The 27,296-nt window shown below is 40.1% G+C and overlaps 1 protein-coding gene across 1 annotated transcript in view; it reads left to right on the forward strand.

Annotated features, from left to right (window-relative positions):
* Nucleotides 1–27,296, forward strand: part of FAM171A1 (family with sequence similarity 171 member A1) — an 85,282-nt gene that overhangs the window by 44,804 nt on the left and 13,182 nt on the right. The window contains exons 2-5 of the mRNA XM_032180729.1: nt 5,230–5,457; nt 11,064–11,156; nt 16,171–16,329; nt 21,253–21,429. Of these exons, the coding sequence (XP_032036620.1) occupies nt 5,230–5,457; nt 11,064–11,156; nt 16,171–16,329; nt 21,253–21,429 (657 nt within the window). The remainder of the gene's footprint in view (nt 1–5,229; nt 5,458–11,063; nt 11,157–16,170; nt 16,330–21,252; nt 21,430–27,296) is intronic.

Genomic DNA, 27,296 nt, shown 5'->3' on the forward strand with positions numbered 1-27,296 from the left:
ATTAAGTAGACAGATGGGCTTCTGGATTGGAATGCTAGCATGTAAGGGGTTTTTAGGTCTTTTTTTATTTCACTTTCCCAAATGATAACCTTGGAGATGCTGGTTTTCTTTATATAGCTGACAATCGATTTGGAACTAGAAAACTGGGAGTTACTCTTAAGCAGCTGTTTTCACTGTAACTAGTACTTTTGGTTTGCTCTCATTTGAAAAACAAATAAGATGTGATTGCTGAAGGAAGACAAAGGAATATAAATATAAGAAAATAAATTTAGGTTAGAGTTTCTTGCTTGACCATACAGATACAGCAGCCTTGATCTCTTAATGGAATTTAACCCTGTATTTGCTGTATTCCCACTTAACTGCTATTCCAACTTTGCTTTGGGATTCTAGAAGGCAGGGTTGCAGGGTTTTCCAGGTGCCTTACATTTTTTTAATGACTTTAAGTGGCCCATTCCTGGCTGCACTGTTAGGCAGGGGCAGACATTCTTCTTGCCCACCCAGACAGGGTATCTTCACTAGCAGCCTACCTCCTGGAAATAAGCAGTTAACATGACTAGCTCTTGCCTTGGACATGAAACACTGCTGTAAGAACATGATGGTAGGACACGCGTGCGTTGCAGGTGCAGATTACTCTGGCTCTACCTGTGCGAGCCTGAGTGGCCCTGAGAGCCAACAGGGAACCATGTGCATGCTCAGGTCCAAAAGAGCTGGATTCACTGGTCAGGAGCCACGTATGTTGGGCAGAGCTATCAGCTCAGGCACAGCCTGTTGTGAATGTGGCTGGCCTGTCTCAGGGCATGAGCGCGGTCAGAATTCATCAGTATGATGAATTCTTACCTCTTACCTCAGCTGCCTCTACTTGGCTGCATGGAGAAGAACCACCAGTACCACTGCACTTGCTTCCTTCCTTCAAGGCCTTGCTACTAGCAAAAAGCAAAGCTCTTTCAAAATCTGGGAGAAGAATAATCCAGCTTTAGTAAATAATAGAAAGCACAAAACTATCACAATTCTTTCCCACTAGTCCACTCTCGTGAGACTCGTCTTGCAGCCCTGCACTCAGCTCTGGGGCCGGTAGCATAAGAAAGACATGGACCTGTTAAAGCAGGTCCAGAGGAGGGCCAAGAAGGTGATTAAAGGGCTGAAGCACCACTCCTGTGAAGACAGGCTGAGGGAGCTGGGGTTGTCCAGCCTGGAAAAGAGAAGGCTCTGGGGAGATCTCATTGCGGCCTTCCTGTACCTTAAGGGGGCCTACAGGAAAGCTGGGGAGGGACTCTTTGTCAGGGATTGTAGTGATAGGAAAGGGGGAATGGCTTTAAAGTAAAAGTTGTTAGATTTAGATTAGATATTAGGAAGAAATTCTTCACTCATAGGGTGGTGAGGCCCTGGCACAGGCTGCCCAGAGAAGCTGTGGATGCCCCATACCTGGAGGTGTTCAAGGCCAGGCTGGATGGGGCTTTGGGCAACCTGGTCTGGTGGGAGGTGTCCGTGCCCATGGCAGGGGGTTGGAACTGGGTGATCTTTAATTTCCCTTCCAACCCAAACCATTCTGTGATTCTACAATGCTGTGGCAGAATGAAGCTCGCTCTTATAAGCAGTTCACGTTCTCTGAGTTCATCTTCCATGGTGATTTCAGATCCCTGCCTCCATTGTGTTTCTTGCTTCCTGTACGTGTCCTTCTCTGAGTCCATGTGTCTTTAATTCTGTCAGAGCTCCTTGCGGTGGTATTCTGTAAAACTCAAGAATAATGTATGCTTTATCCCCACTGTTTTGTTGAGAGCACCAGCTGAAAAGTTTGCCAGATATTTTGAAGGACTTTATTCCTTAGCTAATAATGAGTCCTCTAAGCAGCTTTTTAAAATTAAATACTTCTTTTAGTATAGCTAAAGTTTCAGTCTAAGACCTCCATACTAATTTGAGGTCAGACTGATCATAGATCATTTGCTGTCCTTATTCTGTTTGCTTCTTTCCCTTTTTCATGCCTCCTGTTCTTTAAGAAAAAGTGCCTGAATATCTCATCCCAGTTCTGAAGCTTACTGTATAGTTGTAAGTTTTCGTGGTAATCCTGCTTTATAGATTGTTCTTATCACTGCCTCTGTTTGAAAGAGGCTTTTCTTCAACAATTTATTTCCAGTTTAAAGCTTGTGGTCATGCTATTGCTGTGGAAATTAGTGTGATAATGCAGGTTCTGTGTTCATGACTTCACTGCTGCATTAGATAAGAAGAAAAAGTAGCTGCTGTGTGGGAGAAAGCCCTGATTTAAGCAAGTTGTGTACATTTCACACATATGTCAGTAAAGATAATACATGAAAAGAATGTAGAGTTGTTCAAGCTGCTAGGATTTTCTCTGTCTTCTTAGGGAAAAAAAAAATATTAAAAAAAAAAAAAGAGGAGGATAAATAGCCCCAGAGATCTAGTGGTAGTTCCAGTCATTTGCCTTTCAAGACGTCAGTCGTCCAGCTTGGGTTATGGCCTTCATCATTTCAGTTTGGAAAGAGCATTTTGGAGACCCTCATGAGATGGATGCAGGAGCTACAGGGTGAGGAATAAATGGATTTCTTCCTAGAGATACTCATGGCTAGCTCTCTTGTCTGAGAGAGTGAGGTGGATTTATGTGCACGGGTAAATTTGTGTATTAATCTGTCTTCATCACTTGATCAATTTTAGTATTATTCTCTGTCCCAGAATTTTGCGTGTCTATAAGAAATTAAATAGGCTTAATACTTACATTATTTTCTAGTTTTCCTTCTTGATTACTATTTAATATTCCAGAGCTCATTGGTTCCTTGTTACGTATGACTGGTTTAGAAAAGGCTAACTTACATGTTAGTGATACTGTTAACCACAGCATTCAGCTCGTCTTCTTTCCTTGCTTTTGTTTTAATGCATGACCCATTATTCTTAGCCACATCTGTTCTTCAACATTGTTTGCTAGGCAGTTCAAAGTGGGAAACATTAACAGCGTAGCTATCTGGCTTTAGATCTATGTTGTCCCTGCACATTCAGAAAATAAAAACTTATATTGCTCGTTGTCCTAACATTTGTAAATACATGCACAGTTTGTAAATGCGTAAATACATATTCATTTCTCCTTTGATGAACACGGCTTCCTTTCATATGCACAAGATTTCACAAGTTACTTGTTAGGCAAAGCAAGGTTTCAAAGGACGCGTTCTATACGTGTGCACCAGAGTGTATGTATGCTGTTTTTTCAATATATGTTGTTTTCTTTCACTACTAAATGCAAAACTGGGAACAAGTCCAGAATCTTTAATAGCTAGAATGTATTTCATGCTGATCCCCTCCAAATTGGCATTTTTCATTGCCAAGTTCTAAAGCGAGGGCTGTGATGATGATGAATTTCTCTAATGGGATTTTTGTTCAGGGCTGCCTGATACTTATATTTTTGTGCTCTGGGATTCAGACAGAAGGTCTCTGCTTATAAAAGGGCCCAATATCTTTCTAGCTGAAATGCCCTTAGGAAATAGGTGCTGATATTTTGAGGGGTTGTATTAGATCATGATGCCCTTTTGTAAATTTTATATTGTCATGATGTTTCTTAGCTTACTCAGTTGTGTCATTTCACTGCTGAAATTCACAACAGATTTTGTTAAGCTCTTTGTTGTTCTTGGTGTTACGACCTGGTGGTTCAGTGCTTATATATATGAAAATAATTTCTTAATTTCCTAATAGGCAGTATTAATATAATAGAACTGTATCCCCAGCTCTGTTCCATAGAAACTAATGTGTTGTTTTTAAATACATATGAAAATGAGGTCACGCTCTCTTTTCTGGGCAGCACATGAAGAAATGAGTTGCACATGGAGTATGAGCATCTTGCTTGTTAGTGGCTGCATTTCCCTGACATAAAAAGGGATTTTGCAAAACATTGTCTACCACCTTGTGGAAAGAACTAAGCCAAGGGAGGGGAGTTCATGCAAGAATAAGAGAATCTCCAAAGGTGAAGGCAAGAACAAGAGAAATATGAGAATGGGAGAGAAGAGAAAAAGGAGGTAGGTTCTCATTTAGGAGAATGAAGGGACCATGAAGGAAAAAATCCAAGGAGTGGTTTGGTTGAGGCATTGGACTGCTGCCGGATCTTTTCAGCGCAGCATTGCATTTAAGTCATAGCTATTGAAGAAAGGCAACAGCTGCTACTTCAGAGCATGAGGCAGAGGAACTATTGTGGGGACAGAAAAATATCATCGATACAGAGGCATGCCTTTCCGAGGGACTGTCTTGCACAAGCCACTCCGCTTTATGTAACAAAAGGCTTGTGACACGATGCATGGTTTAGTCATAGGAGTGGACAAATATTGCACATCTGGAAACATTTAAACAAGTAATTAGTTTCTGGAAAAAGGGCACATTACTCAAGTAAGCTGTAGTCCATTGTGTTGGCTTCTGACTATGTGTCTGCAATATGTATGATTCTCCTACTGGCTTAACAATCGCTTTTCCACTGCTTACACTCAGCGGTTGTGTATGGGGAGGGGTAATTCACTTGTGTTGGGAGTGACAAGCAGATAGCACTAGGTGCTGTGACATTTTGGCCCCTTTGGAAAAAGGGCAAGTGAACAGGGAGCCGGGGAGGGGAAGGTGTTTCTCTCTTGTTCACGGCTAGCACTCAGCATCCTATCTGGTCATGCCCTGCTTTGAGGGCAAGGATCTGATCCTGTGAGGTTTCACTGACCTGGATAGATGTCATCAGAGCAGTCTAGTGCCACCTGGGGCAGCCTTTCCTACCAGGATTCAAGATCTCTGGCTGTATCACAGCCTACTTTATTCCTAGGCTCCCCTAGGAATACAGAGGGGTGCCGCACCATCTGTGCCTAATCTATGATATTAGATAGCATGTGTGTATAGAATTATGAAGCTACAATGAGACTGATGTGTTGCCCATCAATTGAATATTGCCTGCCACTGGTGATGTGCTGCCCAGCTGCATAGGAGGGATGTACATGCCTCCACAGGTAGGGCTAGCCAGTTGGGCAGTAATTCGGGGCCAGAGCACGTGGTCTGCCTTGTGACAAGCTGCAGCATCTCGTGCAAAAGAGCAGCTACCTGAAATGGTGAATGGCAGGCCAGGAAAGCAGGTTATACCTGGCACCAACGTGTCCGAGGTCTCTGAGCCCTGTGTCTTCATGGTCGTTAGCGTGCTGGTGCTTTCTAACTGCTGCCTCCTGCAGAAGCTTTTCCAGTGATAATCACTGTGGTTGTTTGTCATTGCAGAAGTAACGCTGAAGGTCCATGTAAGCGATGCCAGCACACATCAGCCAGTAACTGAAGCCTTCATTGAGATTTTTACCAACCAGATCTCCATTGCATCTGGAACCTCAGGAGCAGATGGCACTGCCTTCCTCAAGTTTCAGTATAAGTTGGGCAATCAGCTGATAGTGACTGCTAGTAAACATGCATATGTGCCAAATTCTGCACCATGGAAACCTGTAAGATTGCCTGGTAAGAGACCTTTATTTTTGTTCTGAGGTAAGATTTTGCGTCTAAAGGAAGTTACACAATATGATTTATATGATATATTTTAATGCTTGCAATCCTGGGTGGGAGGAAGAACATCTGTGCGTTTCAGAAGTGCAAGGTTCCTTCCTCAGCTAAGCTGTGGCATCAGGGTTGCGCAGAGATTCGCTCTGCTCCTGCCTGTCCTTGATACAGTGCTGTGTCAGTTTTCAAACAACTGTTGGTACTCTTACAGCTCCACAGAACAGACAGATCTACTCCAGATCTTTTTCTTAATAGGAACTCTGTTTTCAAATGCTCTCTTTCAGCATCTGTGATGTACTAGTTCTTTTCTCTCCTGAGGTATAGCAACCAACTGTTGCATTATAGGCCAGCCCTGGCCTTCCAGTTCTTGGCCATGTCTCATAGGACAGTCTAAATCTGCAGTTGTTATCCAGTTGTAAAGACTTTCTAACATAATTAGCACGGTTAGTTTCTTCAACAGGCAAACAATTACAGTAATAATACTTGCATGCTATTTCTTATCTGAATGCTTCAAAATTTTGTGGAAAATAGGAGCTGTTACATTAGTGGTACAGGAGGGGAAACTGAGTCCTGAAGTGTACTTGTGTACTGCTAAACCAAACAGGTCAAGGGTGCCTTTTTGACCTTGAAACATGACAACTTGATGAAGGTCACATCAGCTTTCATCTGCCTTTCCTCTAATCCCCAATCACAATTAGGGTCCAAGCAGTTTGGGAGTGGTCTCAGACCTGTGTTACATCCAAAGCATACCTGGGCATCACCTTGGATTTGGTAATTAGCCCAGGTCCATTCCATGCCAAGTGTTAAATGCAGTAATATTTAAAATAGCATAAGGCACAGGGCAGTGTTCGGTCCCATGCTCTGACTCTGCTTTATTTATTAATATCAACACAGTGAGTGGGAACATGTGTCTTGCCTCAAGTTCAAGCAGCAAATCTGTGTTTGGACTGGGTAAACAGTTCGAATTTCTTCAAACCCAGAATTATGCTCTACGTATTTCAACATGCCGCTTACTTGTCTGCGTTTGCTTGCTTCAGAAAAGATAGACTGACTTCTTCCATGTTTCCACTACCGTGCTCTGCTATGTTCTCTGTCTGCTTAATGAACCTATAGGGAAGAGCAAGGCTGTTAGGAGTATAATGAACGAATAAGAAGCAACTGGAATGAGTTGCAGCACAGAAGGTTTCAAGTAAATACAAGGAAGCAATTCTGTACAGCAACAGCAGCTGAAGTTTTGAACAGGTTGCCCAGAAAGGTTGTGTTATCTCCACCTTTAAAGATATTCTGAACTGAACTGGACAACCCCATGCATGGCTGAATCAGGTGACCTCCAGAGCTCCCTCCTAACCTTAATTATGCTATGATTGTAGCTAGAAACTTCCTTGATTTTTTTTTTTTTTCTATTTAAATATGCTGAAGTGCAGCTTCCTCAGCATACTTAACATACTTCCTTAAGATACAATCATAAATGATTAGAGCATGCATTAACCTTCCCTTGCCCCGTGTCTCCTATATTTCCTACTCACACCCTAGATCTTTTTAATGCTGTATATTCTTCCATGGGCCCGGAGTTTGTTCAGTTAGGGTTTTTTGTTTGTTGCTTTCTCTTAAATATTGATTTTGAGGGAAGGGAATTAAATATGGTAGTATTGTTTTGGTAAGTCATTGAAGTTTAAAGAGCAGTAATTCTATATGGTTTCCACAAAATCTTTCTATCTACAGCTGAAATCTGAGCTTTACTCAGAAAACAGATTCCTTTCACCTTTAATCTTCTCCATTGAAATTGGTAGATCATTTCCTATTGATTTAGTTGGGAGTAGAATCCTTTCTTTTGCTTCCCCTGCTGTGAACTTAATCCTTTCTTTGATTAAAGAAACAACAAGTTACAACTTGATCCATCTCATGTAGATTTAACAGGTTTGTTCTTTGAATTACTCCTTAAAAGGGCCCTGACACAATAATTCAGACCAAAATACTTAGGCTGTTATTTTTGTGTTCGGCTCCGATGCCTGTTGTTAAAATACTTAAAAAGATCCATTTGTATTTAAATGCCCCCCTTGTGATGCTTGTAACCAGCACAATGTAGAAGTTTTGAAAACTATGAGAGTTTTCTTGTTGCCTTTGGTTTTAATCTGAGTTGAATGATGGGGAATAGGCAGCATATTTAGATCTTGTTTCTGCAGTGTACACCCTTACAGCAGGATCTTCATTTCCTCATGAAAATGAAAATCTTTCATTTCTTCATGAAAATGCCATTTAACAGTATTAGTATTTGTCATTCCACAGACCAGATATACCATTCTGAGCAGAGTTCCACCCATGCCAGTGGTTTAAACTCACGTGCCATTCTGTATGCTGTGGTAAAGGAGATATGGACAGGTTATTTCCACCACCTCAATTGGAAATGACAACCACAAGCAGGAGTAGCTTTGAAAGCTGTAGGCTGATAATGTTGAAAGCACTGTAACAAGCCTTTGCTGAGGGGTCAGGATTCCTCCATCAGAGGCAATATGCATTAGTTGTAACGTTAAGTTGTAACTGATCTCGTGATATTATTGTAGTAGCTTTAAGAATCAAACATTGAGGATTTTCTGTTCTCATAATTCAGCAGAAATCAACTTTTCTCATATCAACCAAAATGATTACTAGCTCTTTACCACTTAAGCAGGAGGATTATTTATTTACATAGTGATAAATGGCAGGAGGAAAAGATTAAGATCTTTTTCCATTAAACTATTTATCAGCAGAGCCATGACTCCAATTATTAACAGTTCATTAATTTAACATCACTTGACTTGTTGAAGTGTTCATGATGCTTCCATGTGTACTCATCTATTTGTTCTTGGCTACACATAGATTTTGCTTTGAAAATAGTTTGAAAGCAAATAAAATTGCAACTGTTATTCCATATTCAGGACATTTAGGGGAGAGTGATGTTACTGAGAAGCCCAGTTCAGACTGGGTGGTAACATCAGCCAAAGGAAACCATGGGGAAGGATGGTTCTAGGAGCAGTTCTAGGAGCCTGCTGGGTTTCTGGTGGGGAAGATCTCACCTGGGAAGCAGTGGCTCTGCAGAAGACATGAGACATGGTAGGTCAGTGGTTGAGAACAAGCTCATGATGCAGCACTGCAACAACAGGGAATAATCTGTAAAATGAGGAAAAACAAAGTCTGAGAAGACTGGGTGTACCATCTCAGCACTTCTTGGTATGGCCGCTCTGAGAAATGTGTGTCTACATGTAGTTCTGGATCTGCAATTCAAGAAGAAAGTTTAAAACTGCAGGGGTATATAGAATGATTAAGCCATATAAATATGGCTTACAGGGAAACACTTGCTTACAGGGAATAATGGAGTAATTTGATCATAGTCCATCAATGCCTGCATAGAAATGAGTAAGAAATCTTCTGTCTAGTGGACTTGTGTTGTAAAGATGATCAATAAATTTCAACAGGTAGAAAGACAGTTTAACAGCCATCGTAATTTGTTCCTAGAATGCTGATGTTGTGGTGTATCCTTCACCACTGGACACCTTTAAAGGAAAACTGGATTGCTTTTCTACAATGTATTTTCTAGTTTAAGCACAGCAATTGGATCTGAAGCAGTAATTAATTCAGAGAAGGCTGGAGTAAGACTAGATCTTGAAAACATTAATTTTTATTTTTTTTTTAAGTACAATATGCAGCCTTCCTCTTACTTCAAACACCTGTATTAGAGTTAGAATAGTTCAGTTGGAAGGGAACTTCAAAGAACATCAAGTCCAACTTGCTGACCCCTTCAGGGCTGGCCACAAGATGAAGCATGTCACCAAGGACATTGTCCAAACGTCCCTTGAGCACATACAGGCACGGGGCACCATCTGCCTCTCAAGGAAGCCCATCCCGGTGTGTGACCACCCTCATGGCACTGACATTTCTCCTCACACCCAGCCTGGCCTTCCCCTGGCACAGCTCTGTGCCCTTCCTCCACCCTGCCATCGCTCACCAGGGAGCAGAGGCCGGCATCTTTCTCTGTGCCTCCCCTCCTCTGCAGGCTGTCCAGAGCCATGAGGCCACCTCTTGGCATCCTCTTCTCCACACCAGACAGCCCAGGTGTCCCCAGCCTCTCCTCACAGCACAGGCCTTCCAGCCCTCTTACAGCCTTGGTGCCCTCCTCTGGATGCTATCAAGGCACTGAACATCTTTTTATATTGTGAACTACACACAATATTCAAGGTGGGGCAGCACCAACACTCAAATGCAGCGGGAGGGAGGATCACCTCTTCTGGCCAGCTGGCTGTGCTGTGCTCAGGGCACCCCAAAATGGGGTTTGCCCTCCTGGCTGCCAGGGCACGCTGCTGGCTCACGCTGTGCCTGCTGTCACCGGCACTCCCAGGTCCCTTTCTGCTGAGCTGCTCCCAGCCACTCGTCACCCAGCCCGGGCCTGGCATTGCTCCATCAGCTGCAGCACCCGGCTTTTACCCTTGTTGTATTCCATGCCACTGATCTCTTGTATAAAGCAATGCATGTTAATTGAGAGGAAATTTAAAAACCGTCAGAAAATTTGAAGGCCTTGTGCTTCTATTAATCAGTTCTGGAAATGTTTTCATCAGCTCGTGCTCACTTCAAAGTGGGCCAAGCACCTTCCAGGTGCAGATGCAGGATAGTGCCCAGGTATCAAAAATGCCTAGTCTGCATTAACTTCCTGCTCTCCTTCTGCCCTTGAAAGCCATGCATGAAGTGCGGGCAGATATAACTCCTGCTCTTTTCATGGGTGCATATTTTGATGGATGCAGGAATCAGGTGTTCTCAGTAGCTAATTCTGTGTGTATTTCTGGTCTGCTGGGTCTGAAAAGTTTGGCATGATATTATGTCATATTTTTACTTTCCAGATATGTATGCATATCCTCCCAACACCCACACCTACCCATCCCCTTTAAGGAATGTGTGTGCCCAGTGGCAGAGGAGGCCTTTCAACACAGACTTCTTGCAATAAAGCCATTTATTTGTCCTCTTCCATACCACATGATAGATTGACACTAGTTCTGCTATATGTAGAGGTTCTATAGTGTAGGTGGTGTCTCAGTAAGGACATGCTGTATTTTAAAGCAAATTATTCAGGCTTATTCACCATACCTTGCATTTCTGTATGACTTTTTATGTAAGCATCTCAAAAGTATAAGTTTCATTAAAATCTTTCTGAGGTAAGAAGTGTAACCATTTCACGTCAGAAATAATTCAGCCAGACTTGAGTTAGTGTTTCACTCATCTTTATGTAATGACAAGTCTTTCTGTGGAGCTGGGAACTATAACCTGAAACCCTGCTTTCCACTGTACCCTTCTGTACTCAGACCTACTGTGCATGGCTTTATCGGGAATCAAAGTGTAGAACATACTGTTTAGTTCAATAATAATTACCCTGGCGATTTAATTATTTGGTTTAGAAAATGCATGTGATTTCTCTCCCATATATAATATGATTTTAACAGCGTTGGTTGCCTGTATTTGCAAAAATAAAGAAGTTCTGTTGTTGTTGGGTTATGTTTCTGAGCATTCGAGTATATCCCACTTAAACCAATTATCTTCTACAGTATTCTCTTCACTGAGTCTTGGCCTTCTTCCTGAACGCTCAGCTACCCTAATGGTCTATGATGATGTAGTCCAAATAGTCTCAGGATTTCAAGGTAAGCTGATTTTTGGAAATTGGAATTGAAACTTAAATGATATTTCAAACAAAAAAAAACAAACCTGCCAGCCTCATACATTTTGAACTCTATAGCGTGGGTGAGACTAGTATTTCGTATGGGATTCTTGTGAGTTCCCTACAGAATGTTCCTCTCTGGAATGGTTTTACTGAATCGATTAATAGTGAAATTCATCCCTAACTGCTGTGACTAGGGAATCCAAGTTACTTGGTAATAAACAAGTTTGAACTTTAGTGTGCCATTTGAGAGCTAGAGATTAAATTTCTTTTGCTGTCTGTTAGATCATCTAACCTCCTCTGATCATCCTACAGTACATGTTTTCTGATGTTCTTACTATCTAAGAATTTTCTCTAATTTTTTCTTGCCTCCTACTGTGAATGCTAGAAGCATAGAAAAATTGAAAATGCCTCATATGATTGATAATATATAAACTTGCTTTTCTTAATTAATTCCTCTGGACCACTTAGCAGACTGCCTGCAAGCCCACATACTACAGTGAAACCCACTGTATTAGAAGAATAAAACCTAGATTCCCTTTTCATAAGGCAAAACACAAAAGTAAAAGAAGCTGTAATATCAGCCCAATGAATATGCTGTATTTTCTGAACTGCACAGCAGAAAATCAACATGTTCATCTAGCAGGGATCTGACCTAACTTAGGCCGGCTGATCTGATATGCTGAGGTAAGTCTGCTAACAAAAGAACAGAACTTCCTAAAGATACCTCAGTGAGACAAAACAAAGGGTCATCCTTCCTGTGAGCACTCTGTACATAAACTCTGTCCTATTCACATCCATTATGAATACCATCATTTTAAACTCTAGCAGATAATAATAAACGGGAGAATAGTACCTTCAATAATAGTGCAAGATAACCTTGTTTTATCCGAGGGAATATAATTCAATTATGCCTTCCTAACATCTTTTTTTATGGTTAGAAACCATCCAGACACAATAGGCTTTTCATTAATGAGAGCACTAGATAGGACTGAAGCTGGAAAAGCACTAAACAAATTACATAGCTGATGGAACGCTCAGAAGGAGCTAGAGAACAACACAGCTGTGGTACATAAATTCTGCAGCTTGAGAGCTGACATTAGATAATGGGGTAAATTAGATGGACAGTGGACTGTGTTAAATCACAAGGGATTCCATAGGACAAAACACAAAACACTGTTTACCAACAGTATTCTTCTAACATTATAGAGTAAATACTCGTATTCTTATGCAAATGGCTACTATTACACAATTCGCTTAAAATAAAAATATTCTTTTTTTTTTTTTTTTTTTACAGCTTCCTTTCTTAAAAAAAAATAAAAATAAACAGGGACACTTAAGGGCCAGGGAGACATTTAACTATCAGTGAGACTCTTAAATATTTTCTGTGTAATCTTGCTCCCTGGGTGAGTTGATCAAGGCTGTTCCAATATATTAGAATAAAGTAACTGATTCTGCTGGTATAGCAGAGAAAGAAAATAAAGAAAGAAAATGTTACCCAGAGTATTCTAAGAGTTTGAATTTGAACTCTTATTCTTGCACAGTAAAAACTATTTTATGGGACCAACCCACGCTCCTTTTCTTGGGAATTGTCCTGTGATGAAACCTAAATGAAAGACAGCCTAGACATTGTACCAGTGTTTGAATGGAACCTCTCTAATCATGATCCAAAATCCTTGTGACCTAGTTTTTCTCTGTTACTTCTCCAATTTATTTCCTAGTTACTTCAAGCTGCTGCAGAATAGTTGATCAGGAGTTACCTTAATGCAAAAACGAGAGCAAAACAGAACTTATTATACTAGGCACAGACTGGGAACACTGGTGTTTGAGGCGCCAAAGGAAAAGAAAGGCATGTCTAGTACAGTAAGTTACCAGTTGCTTTTGAATAATTAAGCAAGCAAGCAACTTCTTATGCAATTGAGAAGTTTGTCTGAGTAGATGCAGCCAACTTCATGTTCATGATAGTGTTACATCCATTGCTGCATCCTGTCAGTAAATGTGAGAGATAGAGCTTGCCAGCTCAGCCCCTAGGTCATTTAAGTTATTTAATAGCAGCACAGTGACGAGCTGAACTTCTGCATTCAGTGCACGGGAACTGTATCAGTACCCTTTGTCTTTCTTTGCCATACAGGCAATCAGAGCATGAACTGATTATATTTCAGATGTTACTTCACATAGATTGAAGCTAAACTGTTGGTGTGGTGCCACGTGTCACACATTCCTTGTGGCAGGAGGTGCCTTACAGGAACTCCTTGAGAAGTTCACTGGCAAATGGAAAATGACAGCATGTAAATCACAGTTGGTATGTTGACAAGAGGATGCCTAAAGAAGATAAGATTGGTGCTAAAAGCCCTTTCCTTTATGGCACTCACCAAAATGGAGAGAGCTCACGTGCCAATTTTATAGTAAAGTGTATTGGTTTTAATTTTGTTTTTATAAGTTAATTCCCATGAGCATCCCCAATGGGGAGAAAGGGACATTCCTGGACAGAGAGGGAGGACAGCTTGTGGCAGCACAGCTTGAGGGGAAAGCAGCATTACTGACGTAAAGAAAACCCTACCTGGACACCCAGTCTTCACTGGGTGTGCATTCACTTTAATGCCCAAATTTCCAAGCATATCCTATTGAATTAAGCATCTGAGAGGTGAATGATTCTCTTCCTGTTTTAAGAGAGAGGAAGAGCAAGATGCAAAGGATGAGTAGCTTGCCTGAGGTCCTGGACTTGACCTCTTAAAAGGAAACCGGATTCCTTGGGGCATTTCAATATCAAGGATTTTGTTAATCTAGGATGTGAATTAAGTGGTTATTCTGTACCAATTATTTGTATTTATATGCACAGGCTAGCTACAAAGGAAGCTGTTCCTCAGTAGCTTCCGCATTAAAATTTGCATCCAAATTTATTCCTGTGCAGGTTTCCTGTCAGTTTTGGGACTTAGCCATGGGAACATTTTGCGTTGTCTGTAGGGTTCAAGAAATTGAGGTTTCGTTTTTGAGTTTTTCTCCCTTTTTAGTTATGATTTGGCAGCTCATGGCTCTCTCAGTGCTACTAAATAATCCTTTTTTAATAGAAAACTCCAGAACCTACCCATAAATTGTTGTGGTAATGGATTCAACAACAGTTATTTTGTTGTTAATTCTTAATTACTTGGATCTTCAGAAATACAATGCCAATTCTTGGCAACTTGAATAATTCATCTTAATCAGATATTTAGTCAGCAGAAAATCCTACATTTTTACATTGAACTGATAGTGATAATCTTAATACTATTTTTATTGTTGTGGTTTTTGCTGTTTTGTTACTGTGGATGCTTATCCATATGGGACACATGAACCCACAGCAGTGCAGTCAGAGATTTGTGAGTGTTTGAACAGATGTGCCCCTGAGGAGCAGCAAATGATTACAATATTGTAAAGCACTAGGGAGGTAAGTCTTTCCCAAGTTCATTTCAGTCAATTTATTTAGTCTTTTATATTGTTTTCCATTTACACCTAGAAATTGGCTGAGAGAGATTTCTTCCCGTTTCACAGGTGTGTTGTTTAATGACTATCTTAAACATTTAAGAATACTGCTAGTCTTGAGATCCTGCTGTAAATACCTTAAAGTTTAAGGAATTTAAGGGGGAAAAAACAAACAAACAAACAGCTTATTCTTGCAGAATTACTAAAGAAATGACAGCTAAACAATGATCAGCTTTTTGAATACACTTGCCTGCCTATTTGACAATTTTTGTTGGCCAACACAAAGCTTGTTCTGTTTTCTCATAGCTAGAACTCCTGCTAGAAGGTAATTCAAGAAAAGATGCCAGCCTCCTGGTTAATGACATTGGCAGTTGTAACATTTAAGAGTTGAGTCAAGCTCTTTAATCTTTATCTCAGTGAAATGACACACAACCTGAAGCTGCTGCTTTTAGGAAAAGAAGCAAAACTGTTTTGAGTTGTCATCCTTGAACCACGTAGTCAAATACAAATTAAGGAAAGAACTGCTTGCCTCTTGATTTTAAGCTGTGGGGGGAGTGTGCAATGAGTATTCAACAAGAGCTCTGGGGAACACAATAGATTCTGATTTAAAAATTAATTTGCATGTAGCACACAAACTTGCAGATGGAGTCTTGCTGTGTGTTGCTAAACAGTATTAATGGTGAGCATCCATTGAAAAAGACTATTGACTCTGTAATCCAGGATTTAAATGAGAGATGAAATAGCACATGATACAGTCTTAAATCATGTTACAGTAAGACCCTTCAATTAACAGCTAGTGATCCTGAAAAAAATGCTAAAACTATACAAGACAGAGGAAAAAAGAAAAATTACATGCCAAATAATCTGGTTCTGTTTAGATGTGTACTTTGCATGGGAAAGTATGGAAACTGTTTTCACCTGAGCTTTGTCAAGTGAATCTTTTTATCCAGTGGTTTAAATAAGAAGTGACTATTAATGTCAGTGGTAGAGACAGTTATCATGGCACAAGCTATATAAAAATACAGTGTGGAAAGTACCTGAGTTAACTGAGACTAGAATTGTAGTTTCTTAGAAAAACACTTTAGAGTGCAAACAATTTAAATTTCTATATCAAAAGAAACAAAGCGTAAACAAAAAAATGATGAACAGGATACTTCCCTGAGCTTTCAGATGCGCTACCTCTGAATTTGATTTTAATTTCAGTGACATTCATTGAAAGAAGCATGTAATTAAATTTGAAGTGATCCTGGCAAATAATGTAGTCAGAAAAGATTCTGACATTAGATGCTTGAACAATTTTCCTCAGTAATGCTTCTAGAAAAACAATAACAATTGCAAAACAAATGTAGAAGTACTGTTTTTCCTCCATGTGCTCAACAGCCTTCTGATGTCTCTGTCCTTCTCAAGCTATTTTAATTTGTAATGAAAACAGTGTATATGAAACATAATGAAAACAAATGTATATATGCTTCCATAAATGTGAACTCCTAAATATTCTGCCCACTTTGGATATAAAGACACTTTTAATTTTTTTTTAGGTGCACGGACTCAGCCACAAGTTCACTTTCAGAGAAGATCTGTGAAATTACCAGAGAACACTAGCTACAGTGATTTGACAGCGTATCTAACTGCAGCCAGCTCACCCTGGGAAGTGGACAGTTTCCCTTATTTGCAGGGATTAGATGGAAATGGAACAGGTAACCCACCACTTCGGTTTTGCTCTATTTTCAAATCGGTCAAGGTACCAACTCTTGACTGTATCAACGTCAAGATTCTGTTCCAACAGAATTTAGATAACATTATATATTCAACTGTCCTATCAAAATTCTGTTCTAATGAGCAGTTTTCACTTGGCAGAATTCTTATGGTATTGACATCAGCTGGTTCTCCTGCTGATAATCATAGTTAAAGGAATCAGTCCTCAAATCAATGCAGAGAGCAAGGTCCCTCCTAAATGGGACCACTGAATAGCAAAGATGAAGACTTGGCCTTGGAAGAACAGAAAAGTTTCTTATACCTGTAGTGTTAAACTAAGTCTCCAAATAATGTCATTTTGCATGTGCACATACAAAAACAGATCAATGTGAAGGGGCAAAAGAGAATTTAAATTGAGAATGCAATAAAGTTTCTTGTTGCTTTTTTATCTAAAAATATGTATATCAAGGATTTAATACTCTGTTGTATTAAATCTAGCTTCAGCAGAAGCAAAATTCAGCAAAATTCTTCTTGCACCAAAGGGAAAACACAGGCAGTGTTAAATTCAAAGCCATAATGCATTTTATGACTACAACTGCCTGTTATTCTTTTTCCACTTCTCATTGAGTCTGAAATAATTGCTGTTATGTAGGCTAGAGAAAAATAGATGAATTGGACACAGAAAGCTTCAAATGCTTAAAATGTTGCAAAAAGAACAACATGTTCTCTGTGTCTGTATTGGGTTAGAAAGAAAGCAGTGGACTTGCCGTGCAGCAAAAGAGAGTGAGATTAGTGATTAGGAAAACCTGCTGTGGTGTAGGTCATTCAAGCTATAGAATCAGTTGCTTGAGGGTGTTGGACCGAATTAGAAAATCACCTGTCAGGATGGCAGAGGCAGAGCTGCTTTGAAGCAGGCTAAATAACCCCTTGAGGTCCTTCCTTGCTGTTTCTCAGGATACATTTACTTGTGATGTTTTGATCTAGGTGACTTTGAATGCTAGGTCATGCGAGTAAAGGGTATGTGACTGAGCTTCCTAGTTCTTCCTTGGGGTGGGGGGAACAGGAACTAGCAAAATAAACTTCCCTTTCCCTTTGTACATATCTGAATATCTCTTTTTTTTATTACAATTAGAAATGTGTCATCTACCGTACTCCAACCCTTCTGTCTGCTTCAGTGAATACATCTCATCCTATCCCTTCATCTGTCGTTTCCCCACTCTCATCTTCAACCTTCAGTTTCCTCTGTCTGTTTATACTCAAACACAGTCTAATATCTTTTATCTCCTTCTAAAATGAAGGGACATACCTATCACATTCATCCCTCTGTATACTTCCTAATCTCCTTTATTTTTATCTCTAAACCCACTAAACAAATTGTTGACAATGTGTGGGGAATTCCTCTCTCCCAGTGCTTTTCTCAGTGCTCTGCAAACCAGCTTCCCACACTTGCATTTATTTAGTGGCGTTTTGGCAAGGCCTGTTTTCACATGATCACCACTCACAGGAACTACACAAGTAGGACATCGTCTTCCTTCTGTTTTACCTCCTAGCCTCCTACGAAACAGATGAATGCACCCTTAGTTTTTTAGTCTTCTGTATGCTAGCATGCACAGACTATGAAAGGATCTTTTCTGTTTGAGCATGTTGTCCTGGATCTGACCTTTGTTAACCTTCAATTAAAAGTGTGTGCCAAAAGATCAAAATGATCTGTAAAGAAATGAATTCTAAGAGACTGAGAAGAGTCTTGTCTTCTGAATATTGTAGTATCTAGTACGGTAGAATATAAACTATGAATACATTATATTCATATATGCATAATGGAATAGGGGAAATGCATTCTATTTTTAGAAGAAGTTTCTCCTGCTGTGGAAACATTAAACTTCAAAATCTTAACCTTGGATTGACTTCATTTTCTTCAGCTCTGAGTGACTTGATGAAGATTTCACCTGAAAAACTTCTGAAGGAATAAAAAATGAGACCAGCACCTGGGAATTAAAAAGAAAAGAATAAAAATATGTATAAATTTTAGAATTCTTAAGCAACTTTGCTGCCTCTCCACCCACCTACTACTCTACTGGTCTTTCACAGGGTATTAGTAGGTCTGTGGACTTCAAGAGAGGTCCTCCTGTTTGTTTAAATCATCTCAGTTCTCTGGCTCACTTTTATGCAGTGACTTTGCAGTTACTTTAACTAAAACATATTCTCTATGAATTCAACAGTTTTTGTTTAGTTTTATAAGATCATAAGTGGATGTTGAAGTAGTAATGTGGGCCAGTGGAGATTCATTGCGTGAATCAGCATGTTCCAAACATAAAAGTTCAAACAATTTTGCTGCAAGTCGTGATAAGCCTGTATGGTGTTAGCTTATTGTTTGTATTAGTCACCACTTGGAAAGCAGTAGGATGGTTTCACAAAATATCCTTTTAACCAACCTAAACAAAACTTTCCATTGTTTGCAGGGATGGACCAAGCTGTCCAATAATCATTAGTCCTGCTGTTTTTGTAGGCTGTTTCCTTTTCATAAAGAGTCAAGTCTAAGTCACAGTGGATTTTCCTCTGATTTTTTTTTTAGAGCTCTTTACAGGTCACCAGATGTCAAAAATGGAAATAAATAAATGAAAGCTGACATTTATTGAAGTCCATTCCCATTTATCTGTGCGTGTGCTTATCAGTTGTATAGCATGTGAGGGTTTCATAAGCATTGATTTTAATTTACCTTCACAACTGAAAGGAGACAAACATATCTTTTTAATGAGCATTTACATACTGTACAAGATGGCAAACTGAAGGACTTTTTATTCTTCTTGCCAGAGATCAGTAGATTTCAGAAAGTTCTTTGTCTTCTAATCTAACTTCAGCCCAGTACTGAGCAAAGTGTCAGCGCTCCTAAAGTAAAAAAATGTGAGCAGTGTCTCATCCTTAAGATGCTTCTTTATGGGCTAGATAATGCATTTTTTGCAGACATTGAAAGCAGATAAGATTTATCAAGACAGGAATGAAAGCAAAATTCAAAAACTTCAATATGTAAAAATAAGTAAAATATAATTTAATTGTAGATATTGATCTAAATGCTTCTAAAATCTGAAGTTGCACTTTTTGTCATTAGGAATTTGGATGTGCCAGAAAGGGATCAGGTCGTGGTGCTTTGCAAGAGGAACTGATTTCTCTGATACCAGCGGGAGAAGCTTAGTGGCCCAAGTCCAGTGACTTGGGGCCGGGCATCAATCAGACAGAAGTTACAGGGACCAAGTGATCATGAATAAAACAACTTTCCCCACCAGTTCCCTCCTCTCTTTCTGCTTCATATCCTAAAGCTGTAGGGATGTGATACCATGCACCATTGGAGCCTGTAATATAAAGGCTTGGGTAGGTTGGCACCTCTCCTCGGGTCCCTATTTGAATTCTTAAACCTTATTTTCTGTTTGTTTTTTGTTTGTTTGTTTGTTTTTCTCTCTGTTACCTGTGTGGCTCTCTTACATGGCCATGTTCAGTGCTCCTGTTTTCTTAAAACTTTAATCCCTCTGCAGGACATGCCCCTGCCCCTCGGTTTGTGGCAGATCAAAGCTGAGTGTGTGCCCTTGTGTGTGCTTTCATCCGTCCTTGGCCTGTCAGCTGGGAAACAGCAACACTCCCCTTGAAATGTGGGAAAAATGTGCGTCAAAGTAGATGCTGTTGTAAACAAGCCACACGCAGAGTTCCTTGTGGTTATTTCGCATGTCTTCAGCTTGGCACCTCTTGCAAAATTCAAAGAATTTAAAGTTCTTGGGGGTTTTGAGGAGCTCTGTCTATTTTTCCCCTGTGCCACCCCTGCTCCTCCAGCCTTTTCCTGGTGGTGTCTTTACTTTGGTGAGCTGACTGCCCCTGAGAGGCACTGAGCTTCACAGAGGCCATTCCTTAACGCTTACTCACTGCTAGGAGACATCATAAAGGTCTTAATGCTGTTGTCCAGCACTCCCTCTGCTGTCTTGAACAGATTTGCCCTAACGAAGACTGGCACCAAGATACTACATATTCCTGAGGACGTCTTGTTGTGACTTGGTGTAGCTGATGGGCACACCACCTGCGTGAAAATGTGCTTGCACAGGCAGTTAGTGCAGATATCAGGCAACAGGATTACAGGAAGGGTGTATAATCTCTCTCTGCCAACCAGGCACCCCAGCCAGGCTCCTTTTCTTGTGTGCAAAGATCAGCCCCGCAGCAAAATTAGCAGCTGCACAACCACCAAGGCCAGCACAAAGGAGAAGGCAGGGCAGCTGCTTGTAGCAGCAGTGCGGATCCAGGTGGGCTCAAGCCCCTCGCAAAACTTCCAGGTCCATGCCTTTGGTTTAGACTTCTGCAGGTATTGCTTTGAGCTCCAGATCTTCTTGGTTTTAAGCAGTACCTGAAGCTTTTTTCCTGAATACCTGAATACATCTTCCTTATTTTTCTGTCATTGATTCATTTGGTTGACCTAGCTGAAGGGTTGTAACATTTTTTTAAACCGCATTGTTGTGAAGTAATGCCCATTCGCATATAGTTTAAATATAAAGAATACTAATAATCTTGCACAGATAAGATAATACTATATATCAATTTAGCTTGGTTGGTTTCAGGTGGTGTTTTTTTTTGTGTGTTTTTTTGTTTTTTTTTTTTTAAACCCTGATTATGTCTGTGATACCCGTGTGTATTAGTTTAAAATGAATGAAGGTGCAAAAATATATACAGGAGAATTCACATTGTATTTTTCTTGTCTTTGCTATTTTTAACTTACTTAATTTTGGAAAATTCCAAAATATATACATCTTGGTGAATTTTGTAATGTAGGGCAGATTAATACTACCTTCCCTTGAGAAATGTCAGTCCAATGCTGTGGTGTTGAACCACCTGAGTGTCTCTTAAACTTCAGGAAAGTCTGTAGTCATAATATTCATTCATTCTCTTGGTAGGAAACAGCACTAGGTATGACCTCACCCCTGTCACTGCGGTCAGCGTTCACCTTCTCAACAGCGATGGGACTCCAATCCCAGTGAATGGCCCCATCTATGTAACAGTGCCTCTGCCAACAAACAGCAACTTGAAGCACAATGCACACGTTCCAGCATGGAGGTTTGACCAAAAATTTGGTAGGTAACATTTAACTGTGCTTCCTTCGATGGCTTCGTTTATCTGAAAATGATGTCTCATTGCATTTATTATGTTATATATTGAAGTTTTCACTGGAGTGTACAGAAATAGGTTTTCTGTCTAAAAGGAGAGAAGACAGAGTTTTATTATTCAAATAATATGTACTGTATATGTAAATATACTTGAGCAGTATGAGGTGCCACTTCCAGGCAAAAATCTTTTGTAAATGTAATATTTTACAATTATTAAATATTATACATAAAACAATTTTGAGAGGACTTGATTTCAGCCAGAGACTGAGAAACAGACATAACGGCTGCCGCACTGAAGTGGAAGTCTGGAGAAATGGAAACTAGCCTTATCTCTGCCACCAGTCAGCTATTTGACCTTTGGTCCATCTCTTTTCTCTGTGGCTCAGTTTCCTGTCTGACAGATAGGAAACATAATACTGACTCCTTTTGTAAATCACTTTGAGGTTGACTAATACCATCAAGAAAGTACGTGTAGATGTTTAAAAAAAAAGTCATGAAATATTTTCAAAGGACAAAAAGCCTAATTAACATGATCTGTAAAATGTTCTCGTTTTTTTACATTGCAGAATAACTTTTGCTGTAGTGAGCGGGATTTCTCCAGAAATCTGTGTTATAGGATCTCTGTTTTTTTTGATATAGGGGTTATTTTTGTTTAGGGTTTTATGGGTTTTGGTTTGGTTGTGTTGTTTGTTTGTTTGTTTTTTATTGATTTGTTTTGTTTTCATTGCTAGCTGGTATACCATGCTGGCCTTCTTTATACCTTCAAAGTGTAAAGAATTAAGGGTATAAGTCTTGTCCTGGTGATTCTACTTCAGTTACTCCATTGTACTTTCTGAAGTATATACCAGATGGTTGCTAAAAAGAAGTCAAGGAAGAAGAATGGAAGGTGAGAAAAGCGGAGGCTGTGAGATAGAGAGAATGAAAAAGAAGCCAGAGATGCAGATCATTATAGACAATCAGTGGAGCTTTGTCCCTGCAAGGCAAAAGTTTGAGCCAGTTTATGATCACATCCAGAAGTAGCACTAGCCTGAATCCACTCTGTTGGGGGAAGGGGTAAGAGAGAGGTGAGGGGGGAAATAGTGTTTTTGCTTCCTTCCTGCCTCTGTTTGCTGAAAAAGGCTTTTTTTTTTTTTTTTTTTTTTCTTTTTTAAATAGCATTCCTGCTAAATCCTTTGTCAGGAATTAGATGTATTAGAGAGTACAGCAATAGGATTTAATAAAGAGTAGTTTTGAACACAGTACAAAATTGAACAGTAGAAGAAGAGTGTGATGATGGGTTCAGGGTTCCCCTTAACTGGGGAAATGTTGGTTTTCTTGTGGTGCCCCTAACAGTAAGTTTTACTTACTTTGTGCCTGACACTGATTTTGATTTGTGATTCTAGAAAGTGTTTTGTTTTCCCTTGTTCAAGAAGAGGCTGGTAAGACTGGCTCATGTTTGCCTTCTCCACAAGAAGCAGTCCATCCCTAATCCTTCCTGTCAGCTGCGTTACAACCGTAGCATGCCTCACTGCTAGTTACTCACTGCTAGTAAAATGGCTCTGATTTTGATTACGGAGCTTTCTCATTTATGGCCAAATTTCCATGCCCCTTTGGTGAGGCCTCCAAAGCTCTCTTACAATGGAAGATGTGTTTTTACTGTTGCATATAAAAAGCTAGTTACACTGTTACGTGGAGTATATGTTAGTATAGATAAATATGGGCTCATTAATTAGTGGTGCAGCTTGAGGCTCCCAGTCTTGAGACAAGTTCAACCTTGTTTGCTTCATGACAAACTGCTGGAGCACTTGGGGTGTTGTGAGGAGAAGGCATGAGGACTGCTAAACAAAAAGCATTTTTTGTCAGGGCTCTTGACTTCACAAAGCCACGGAGAGGAAGGTATTGAAGACGTTATGCTTAGGCTCCAGCTCACACTTCAGCTGAAGTAAGCATCTTTCCATGCAGCTGAAGACATTGAACAAAGGCTCATTTAAGCCCTGATTGCAGCATGCCAGTTCTAGCAGAATTTTGGCCACATCCCAACCAATTTAAATTAGAGCAGCCTAATTTAATAAGTAGAGCAGCTACTCTATCTTTTGCGGGCTACATTAGCACCCTAAGGGCTGTCAACCTAGCCATATGTAGCGCGAACGCGGTGGTACCCTGTCATTCCCCGTGCCTGTTGTGCTTGGAGTCTGAAGGGAGGAGGATGGCCAATAACTGGGATGGCTCCATGCTGGAGAAATGTTTTCCAGGCAAGTAAGTTGGTGTAACGTTTGCATTGCCGGATCTGTGCCTGCTCAGGATAGGCCCTCTAACCTCATTATTCTGATTTTGGCTTTCATTTCAGGAGCTGTATTTTCAGTGTTAATTATGTTGTGGTCTCTCCTTAATAGATTTTCAGTGGCTTAAATTTTCACACTTGTATCTGAAAATTGAGTAAATGCCAGAGATGGAAAACTGTGAATGTATTACGAGGCAATAATGCAGTGCTTCTCTCTAGCGTATTTGCAGTACAGTGGGTGCTTGTTCATTCAAGCTATTGTTTTTGTTCAGAATCCATGTGGTTGTCATCATTACTGTAGGAAGTGTAATTTCTGCTCTAAAAAGCAGAAAAACTTTTTCACTTTTAGGGGAGGGAGTGGAGAAGGGACAGAAACACTAGAAATGTATTTCAATTCTTACAATCGCATACGTTCTGCTGAGCTCATGATGCACTGCTATAAACCCAGTGGCATCTGACTGGAAGTGCAGAGATTTTCATAGTTTCTACAGAAATTATGCGTATTTGCATATTACTGCAGCCAAAAATAATTAATGGCTTCTTAGGATGTTTACCATAAACAGTCTGTATTTTCATTGCCACAGTTTCTGTCTTTTCTCCAGGAAGAACTGGAGAGAGAAGGGGGAGAAGCAGCATAGTTTGCTTAAGGCTGAGGGTAGCTCCACTGACACTGATGAAACAGCCAGCCAGAAAAAGCAGGCTGACACCAAGATAAGACAATCTGCTGCATCTAGTTTATATCGTTACAAACGAGATGTTTCATTACAAAACAAACTTATTGCCTTGCCTGCATGGTGAACAAATTAAAGCACTAATACCTTTGTGAATAATTAATGAAATGAAGAGCATCTATCTATGCTCTGGAGAAGTTTTAGGACAAATGAATGCATCCAACCTTGTTCTTGTGCTGCTCAGCCACCTTTCTCTGCAGCAATTCTTGGTGTTGGTAATAGGCACAGGTGCAGTGATGTTGTGGAGACATACAGTAAAATGCAATTTCATCATTCTGCACTGTTGATATACCTGTATCTCTCTTGCATTTCATGCACCACTGGAAGAGTGCTTATATTCCAGTTTTGAACATAGGAGATACGGATTTTCATTTTTATAATCAGGATTGTTTAGTGATTTTTGTTTTGTTTTGTTTTTCCATTTTCTAAGTCCTGTCTTATTTCCCTCCAAACTCTGAAGTGGTTGAAAACTTTTCATTTTTTTCTTTATCCATAAGCAGATGTTTGGGATCATGACTTCCTCCTTGTGTATTTGCCTTGATGTCAGTAGGATTTACAGCAATATACACCAAATTTCTGTCCCGGACTTCTTTCTAACCTTGTCCATTTCTGTCAGAAATGAATACTACAGATCCCAGTTGAAATTAAACTTTTTACCTCCTGCATGTTCTCCAGCTCCCACCAGCTTGGCTGAATAACACAGTGGTTGTTCAGCTGTGTTCTCCTCAGCCACCATTGGAATGGTTTTTTGCTTTATGCTAAGGTGTCCATTTTTCATTTGAATCAGTGAGCAAAACTGTAAGACCAGAACTCTTCATTTCAAGTTCTCACTTTCATCCCATGTGGTATGGAAGCATTACATTGCCTGTAGACTACTAGATCTATATCTAGATCTGTATGAATGACTTAAAAGTATTACTAAATACTACAGATTCACATAATATGGAAGTGAAGTTTATTCTTTAGTGACAGTACCAATGCATCTGCTTATTTCTGAATCCAACCAAGTAACAAGAAAATATTTTCAACACTTTTCAACAGTGTATGGCAAAAGACTCTTGGAGTGAAGGAGATAAACCTCCTCCCTTTGTCTCCTCACTCCTTCAAATGTGTTCCCTTTTGTGCAGTAACATACATGAAGTTCAGAGTACTATTTCTCTGTTCCTGCTCCTCCCCAAACACTTGGTGTACATCACGGACATGACCTTGTGGGGTTTAAATTGCTAGCTTCTTCACAGGGGAGGAGATTTTCCCCAGTGCCTGAAAGCTCAACCATGTATTAATGTAAAGTGATAGCAGAATATGGATACAAGTATCTTGGGGAACTCTTTTTATAGCTTTATAAAGAGCAATATTTTATGTACTCTCACTGTGCTGTGTCAGTGCTTTCTGGCTGCATTTGATGCCATAATAGATATCTAAATACATTGGGATGTCTGATACTTTTTACTGGGTGACGTGCTGCCTCCACTGAAAAAATATCCATTGATTTTAGTGGAGTCAGAATGTCCTACGTGTTCCTTCTTCAGCAAAATGAAGATAATGTTTTCTGTGCTCGTAAGAAGTTGTGAGAATATACTTGCATATAAAGACTGTGGGTACCTATTTAAACTTGACTGCAATATGGTTTTGTTGTATTTCATGTAGGTCAAGTGCATTTTGTGTTCCTAGCGCTTACAGGGAGAGAGGAGCAGCTCCTGTCAGGATGTGTAGCAGGTTACGTCTGCCTGTCTAATAATTGTAGATAAGGTGACGTGTAAAAGTCTCCAATTTGAACTTCCCATGTGGTAGCAATAATAATTCTCCCAAAGGAAACAACAACTTTTTCATAGTTTAAAAATAAAATGCATTCCTCTTTGTTGTGGATTTGGTTAACTTCTGATTGCCACCATATTCATGCACTGCATGATAGACATGAAATAAATTAACAAAAAAATAATGCAGTCCATGCTCTGAACTTAGGTCAGACAGACTGTGTTTGGACTACATACAGCTGCTTACGTGACCTGGGACTTCATGTGCTTCTCAGTGGGTTTTTCTGGGTTTGCTACGTGTAAGAGATGTGCATAACGCTTTTACTGTAATTGGCTTTTGCATTGCCCCGAGTCCCAGCAAAAAATGCATTACTGTAATCAGCGCAGTGAACATGTTCTCTGCCCCCAAAGCCTGGTTTTAATACAAGCAGCATAACCAGCTTTGCAGACTGCAGGGAGATGAAGCCTCCACAATGCTGATACAAGTTCCTTGACGATTTGAATTTCATTTCCATTCTGTGATTCTGTAATATGCGAGGGCACTGCTTTACTGCGAGGATGACAGAGCACTGGAACAGGTTGCCCAGAGAGGTTGTGGAGTTTCCTTCTCTGGAGATATTCAAAACCTGCCTGGATGCCATCGTGTGCAACGTGCTCTGAGTGATCCTGTTCGGCAGGGGGGTTGGACCTGATGATCTTCAGAGGTCCCTTCAAACCTCGCCATTCTGTGACTCTGTGACTTCCTTCCTATGTTAACTGTCAAGGTTAGATTATTCTTAAAAACTAAATACACCGAGGAATACAGATTTTTAACTAACTGCTTTTAAAGAATTTCGTATTTTGTGTGTTGCCATAGAAATGGCAGCTCCCAAACCCAGCTTTTTACCATATACGATGTCTACATAATAGGTGCAGATATAATTGCAGAGTAGTAGACAGACCTCAGCAGTGAAAGGAAAAGAAAGAAGCTCTTCCCCTGATGCTTCACAGCGTTGCTCGCTGAGGTATGTTTCTCTATCTTGAGTCCTTTGGAGAGGTGCAGTGGATCACAGGAGGCAGCCGGGTTTGTTTGTGGATATGTACATTGTT

This window comes from Aythya fuligula, chromosome 2 (genome assembly GCF_009819795.1).
Source record: "Aythya fuligula isolate bAytFul2 chromosome 2, bAytFul2.pri, whole genome shotgun sequence".
NCBI classification, from domain to species: domain Eukaryota; kingdom Metazoa; phylum Chordata; class Aves; order Anseriformes; family Anatidae; genus Aythya; species Aythya fuligula.